The sequence below is a fragment of the Montipora foliosa genome, chromosome 8, assembly GCF_036669935.1.
Source record: "Montipora foliosa isolate CH-2021 chromosome 8, ASM3666993v2, whole genome shotgun sequence".
NCBI lineage: Eukaryota > Metazoa > Cnidaria > Anthozoa > Scleractinia > Acroporidae > Montipora > Montipora foliosa.
Window position 1 is genome coordinate 48,479,396 of NC_090876.1, and position 6,167 is coordinate 48,485,562.

At 38.4% G+C, this 6,167-nt stretch overlaps 1 protein-coding gene across 1 annotated transcript; it reads right to left on the reverse strand.

Moving 5' to 3' along the window:
• Positions 1-2,728: 2,728 nt before the first annotated feature.
• Positions 2,729-5,719, reverse strand: LOC138012636 (uncharacterized). The gene is made up of 6 exons (XM_068859463.1): positions 5,538-5,719; positions 4,993-5,065; positions 4,629-4,757; positions 3,973-4,166; positions 3,579-3,647; positions 2,729-3,209 (listed from the first exon to the last, which is right to left on the reverse strand). The coding sequence occupies exons 1-6, from the start codon at positions 5,717-5,719 to the stop codon at positions 2,843-2,845; spliced, it is 1,014 nt and encodes a 337-aa protein (XP_068715564.1). The 3' UTR covers positions 2,729-2,842.
• Between the last annotated feature and the right edge of the window lie 448 nt (positions 5,720-6,167).

Sequence of the window (6,167 nt, forward strand, 5' to 3'; positions counted from 1 at the left end):
AAAACATTGGCCATCAGAGCATTACAAAGGGGTGTAGGCAGCATGGATTATGTCGATTCACTTTTACTTATGGAACCAGAAGATGAGAGCAATAACTCTGACCAAGAACCCAATGTTGCTGGCGATGATAATACCTCACCTCTGAATGTGCCATCAGCAAGTACACAATCTATTGACCATGAGCCAGTTCCAGAATGGTGCAAATGTAGTTGCTGTCGCACTATGCCGCAAGACATGGAGAACAAGTGTTGTGGGCGAAGGAATTGTGTTTCGCAAACAAGGCGCTTTCGAAAACTTTGCTTAGATGCAGAATATTTACTGCTTTGTGCCAAAAATACAGCAGATATCCGCAATGACAGACAGGACAGTAGTAGCCGTACTTTCCGTAAGGCTGCATATAGAAACTATATTTTAGATACCTATGGCTACCTGGGAAAAAGGAAGAGAAAAGTTGTTCCCTCTTGTTGTGTACTTTGCATTCGCCGACATTACCCTTCAGCGACAGGTATATATATGGGGTTCCGAGAGCACTGAAATGTCACTGGAGAAAAAAAACTACAGCAATAGTCTCTGAAAAGCTTGTCCAGTAAAACAAAAACACATATGATTACCCACAAGGATCACCAACAGAGCCTAATTATTCAGCCTCATTATGCATTATTTCATTGTCATTCTATCTCAAGCTATTTCATATAGGTGTAGAAGTTTTGATTTGCACTCGTGGTGAAGTAGGCTAGCTTTAGTGCACTTCTAAAACACTGCCCAGATCTATGTACAGTTGAACCTCTCCTCAACGGCCACCTTGGGGACTGAAGAAACTGGTCCTTGTTAAAAAAAGTGGCTATTAGCAGAGGTTCAACTGTATTTGAAGAGGTCTATAGTGGGAGGCACTATGCAATTCTGTTTGACATTTATTGTTCACTTCACAAGTAATAGCCAAGCATCCTGATGAAGGGTATCTGGCAGAAATGACAGAAACCTTCTTTCTACATACAACTCTACCATTTACTTGTACACAAGTAAATTTTGGCAGGTAAAGCATTATGGGTCATACATGCCTTGCGCAATTTACTGTTTTGTGGCACTTTTGGAACTTACATGAACAATTATAATAATGAAGACAAGGAATAACTAGTAATATGATATCAGATTTTTCTAGACTTTCAGTTTCTATTTGTGAATAGTTTTCTTGTTGGTACACAACCATACAAAATTAGCAAAAAATCCTCTTCTCTACTGTGCAATCCAATAGACTTTATTACATGCAGCACAATGGAGTTGTTAACTTTAATTTTTGTTATTACATATAACAATGCAGTTTCTTGTGAAATGGAATAAGGAATAAAGACTGTTCAAGAGGATGAGTATCTCTCATTTTGAAAGAGACTGCTGCCCTAGTATTGTTACATTGGCATCTGAAGAACACAAGCTAAAAGTTGAGTGTTATTTCCTGTCTCTGAAAATTCTAACCAAGGGTAGTTTAGTCTGTTATTTCAACATTGGAATGACAGAAACTCTACATTTAAAATGAACAGATTTATGGCAGCTAATCAAAATTAATCACTGGCCTGAATGTTCTGTTGACAAACACTGGTGTACTGTACACCATAACTATTATAAATTATTATCAGAAACCCACAAGGGTTGAAACGTGTAACGCGCGTTCACAACTTCCGAATATTCAGTGCGAACTGATTGGTTGAATGTTTCAGTGCTAAGTACCATATTTGGAAACCCCTCGCTCTGGTTGTTCCAAATATGGTACTTAGCAAAATGAATATTCAGAAGCTTGTTTCCCAGCTTACAAGGGGCCGTTACACGTTTCAACCCATATGGGTTTCTGTTATTATGGTAATATCAGTTTGATAAAAATCACATCACCCACAGGACATACCGTGGTATTGCGAGGTTCTTTACAACATTCACCAAATCTGGCTACACTATTCAACATCAAGCTATATTGAAGCTACTGTACAGGGAACCCTTGCTAAAAATGTTGCCAGTAATCGATCCCAAAAAAAAATAAAAATAAATAAAAATAATAATGGGTTCTCCTTGTCCACTGTAGCCGAATCGAATAGGAATTTGGAAAGTGACGTTTTTTGCAGATAGGGGAAAACCAGAGTACCCTGAGAAAAACATCTTTGACCAGAGAAGAGAAGGAACTACAAACTAAACCCACATGACTCTGAGATCTGGAATCGAACCTGGGCCACATTGTTGGGAGGTGAGTGCTCACACCCCAGTCCCATACCTGCACCCCTAAAAATAGCTAGGAAAACAGAAAGTGCTTCCATTTCCCATCCACTGGAAGCAAGGAAAGACAGTCATGAACAGTGGCGGGACTACTATTTAAACAAATCAAAGGGGACAGACTGTAAATAAATGTTGTTTCTAACAATATCTGATATCCGTAACTGTTCTTTAGTAGGATGCCCAAAATGTGTCCTATTCCATAATTGGTTTGCGCTCTATTAAATCCTATACCAATAGCCCTTTTCACGGTTAGTTTTTCCCATTTGCATTACAATGTAATCTAGCATGTATGTGAGGCAATTTCAGGCTATTTTGTAGTTTAAACCTGAAATTGCATCGCACCCACGTTAGATTACATTGTAATGCAAATGAGAAAAACTAACCGTGAAAAGGGCTATTGCAGAAGATTTTTGGAGAAGCCACTACAGACAAGGAAAGACAGTCATGAACATTGGTAGGACTGTTATTTGACTAGTGCTACTGCATCTGCCATGAATGTGTCAGTCTAGGACTCAGACTACCCCCTATGTCTCAAAAGATATACTAAAAGCTACAGTCACTGAAGCTTTGTTTTCGGCAACACTAATCAGCTACTTGTTTGTGAAAATTGTGAAAATCTACTTTTCCTTCTCGCAAGGAGCTCATGAGATGGAGGAGGCTCACTTTCTGCAATGGTGGGAGCAATGAGTCTCGGATCATCTGCCTCTAGTGGAACCTCCCGTGCGATTGAATCATCATCATCAACGCGAAGTTTGAAAATCTTTGCCATTAGAATCCAAATGTATCCATAGTCTTTGGACACTTTTACTGTCCTCACATCCCAAGATTTTGTCCGTTGATTATACTTTCTTGTGATCACAGTCTCAGCATCCTCATTTGTGGCATTTGGCAGATCATTATGGTAGTTCCAATCTATAGCAGTCAATTTCTTCCTTGCTCTATAAACTGTTTTCCTGGAAGTTGTTGAAAATGTTATAAAAAAATTCAATATTAAAGGGAAACATGCATGATAAGCTACAGCTGTACCTTTGCAATAAGTTAAAATAGTGACGATAAAACTTCACAGAATCCTCACAAGAGAATATCAAAAAGTTCTCCAATCCAGTTCATTAACATTCAAGACTGATAATTAAACCTGCTGTGCGCAGACATGAATAACGAGAAACTTATAATGTTGTCATGGATCAGTTTAAGAGGCAAAGATTTTGCATGACCTCTTACAATGCTGGTCAAATATGACAGTGTCATTTATTGCCATTCACTTATTTAACTGTTGGCTTAAACCATGCTGCACAAAGGTAAAAGGAAACAATGTGACTTACGTGAATGACACTTTCTTAGATGTGTACATAAGAGACATGCTATTAGCACATTCCAAAGCACCGGTGTGTCTAAAGAAGTAATAACAAAAATATCTTAATTTAATACTAATATTTTCAATGAATATCAAAACCTCATTCAATACATGAAGACCGCAGTAGAGATTTTATTTAAAAAGGATTCCACTGATACGGTTCACTTACAATTTAATAGAGCTATAACTGTTTCTACAGTTTTTGTGTATATCCAACAGAACTGATAAACTATTAAGACCAATTGAACTTCGTAGCTGTTTAAGTCCCTGCCTAAATACAGTGTAGCATGTACCCTGCATCTTGAAATCTAAGCGACAGCCCTGCATATAAGAGGAAAAACAAAAAGTAATTCCATGTTCACCTGAATTTGATGTAGGACTTGAAACTCTCCAGCAGGGCAGGGTCAAGAATGATCTTTTGCAGTGCTTCAAAATCCTTTGCTCTCCTGTCAAACCATGGGAGAGAATGGTCTTCCGGTAACTCACCATGGTCACAGCTCCCTCCAGGCCAATCATGGTCATTGCAGACATGATGCAATAGGCCAATCCATTTATCCTGCATAGTGAGAAACATTGGTGTACATTAGTGTACTGTAAAAAAGTGTGATACCATGTGCCCCATTTTAGGGCAGGCTAACCGCCCTCCTTAGTTTTGTTTACTTCGTTATTATTAATTTTGTTAATTTTATTTTGTCAAGTATTCTTTGGTTTTAGTTCTCACAAGTTTAGCTTGAACAAAGTAACTTCACTGCTCAACAAGCACATTCATATTCAACAAAAAAGGTTCACAGACTCGACTATTATAATATGAAATTACATTTACCAGAAAGTGTAGAACAGTCAGACCCTTCACGAAATATATTTTTAGCTCTACATAAGCATAATGAAGTAGAAGTCATCGAAAGTAAGTTGCTAATCCAACAACAATCAAATACACTGTACTCAGAATGATTAGAAATCATCATCCTGAACTAAGTTTGTGAAATGAATGACTCCAGCTTATGTACAAAATAATTACCTTCATCTTCCTTAGAGCCTCTTCATCACTGCTAGTTTCTTTGGAGGCCATTTCGCAGCAAAACCAAAAGTGGTTAATTATGTGGTCTGCCCACTGACTTATTTTTCCCATGTTCTTTGCACTGCCAATCTGAGATAAAAATGAAGGTAAATATATAATTATGATAGATTTGGCAAAAACATGCACTGTGTGTGAATCTACTGTACCTGTCCCAGTAAATGTTTGAAAAACTGCTACCATTGAAATTGTAACCTATGTAACCTTTACCGAGACATGTATTGAAAATCGTTCAAAGGGGTCCGGATATTTTTACTACATATACACACAGCTGATTTCAGGTCAATTTATGCACCTTACTTTTTACCTTACTGATACATTTTCTAATGCTCTTGGCTTTGTGCCAAACATCTAGAGAATGGAAAATTGTTGGAAAGGCACTTCCTGGAAACACAAAAAAAAAAAAAGTTAATAAAAAATGCCTTGCTGTGTTAGAATCCCACCAACCTTGAACCAAAAAAAATCGTAGACTTCTCTTTGAAAATGGAGAGATTTAATTGGTTCCTCGCCATGATGGTATAGCAAGTGTGTACAACGATACTGACCTACACCTATATCCAAAGCAGAACAATAACAAAGTACCTTAGGGTATAATATCTAGGGTAGGGTTCAAATGGCTTACAAAAGTGAATGTGCTACTACACTGCATGTCTAAATTGCTGAAGTTCAGTGCTCAGCTGGCATTGACAACAACTAAAAGATCTCATCACCATAATTATTTAATTTTTGAGTATCAAGTTGGAAATTCAACAAGGCACAAATTACTGGTACTTTGTACTACTTCTTACTTTTGTCTTGAGTAAATCGGAAAACGCTGCAAGGTAAAAAGCAAAAGTACATTGATTTCTAAGCTCACCCATCATTTTTTTGATACTTGCTGAGGCATCTGTAACAACTTCTCCCACTGTCAGAACACCTGTGATTCGCTCAAGGATGTTTTGCAGAGCCTTTTTTTCCATATTAACAGACTTTAGCCCGACTTCTCTCTTATCGAGAACCTCCACGTCAATGATATATCCAGTGGTCATCTCCATTAAAAAATAACATAGGTTTTTAGCTGTAAACCCTGGAGAATCACACTGGCCATCACCCATCACAACAAGGTTTTGGCCTTGCAGCTCATGGTTGATAATACCTTGCTGCCATGTCCACCACTCATTGATAGCTGGGATGCAATACACCCTTTGAGCCCGACAAAATGTCGACCTTGATACGAAAGACAAACCCAAAAACTTGGCAAACCTTTCAACTTGAGCAAAGTTATTACCAGACAGAAGGACAGCACCACATGCCTGGAGATTGTTAGCCAGGACCCCATTGACCTTGTGGGAACTCCAGAATTTCCCAAAATGACCCGCTGAACATTTCCACTTGATCAAAACACTAGTGCCACAAAGCGTGTGGTCCACTGTGGTTGCTAGCGGACAACCAGGGTGGCGACACTTTTCAACAAACAACTGCATGAGAAGGTCGAGGGAACAA

Bases quoted from the DNA above. Each gene is read 5' to 3' on its own strand.
- LOC138012636 (XM_068859463.1), bottom strand. From the start codon at position 5,719: ATGGAGATGACCACTGGATATATCATTGACGTGGAGGTTCTCGATAAG. The intron at 4,758-4,992 runs GTAAAAAGTAAG...TTTTTATCTCAG, and splicing joins TTAGAAAATGTATCAGTAAG to ATTGGCAGTGCAAAGAACAT. The intron at 4,167-4,628 runs GTAATTATTTTG...CTCACTATGCAG, and splicing joins AGGCTCTAAGGAAGATGAAG to GATAAATGGATTGGCCTATT.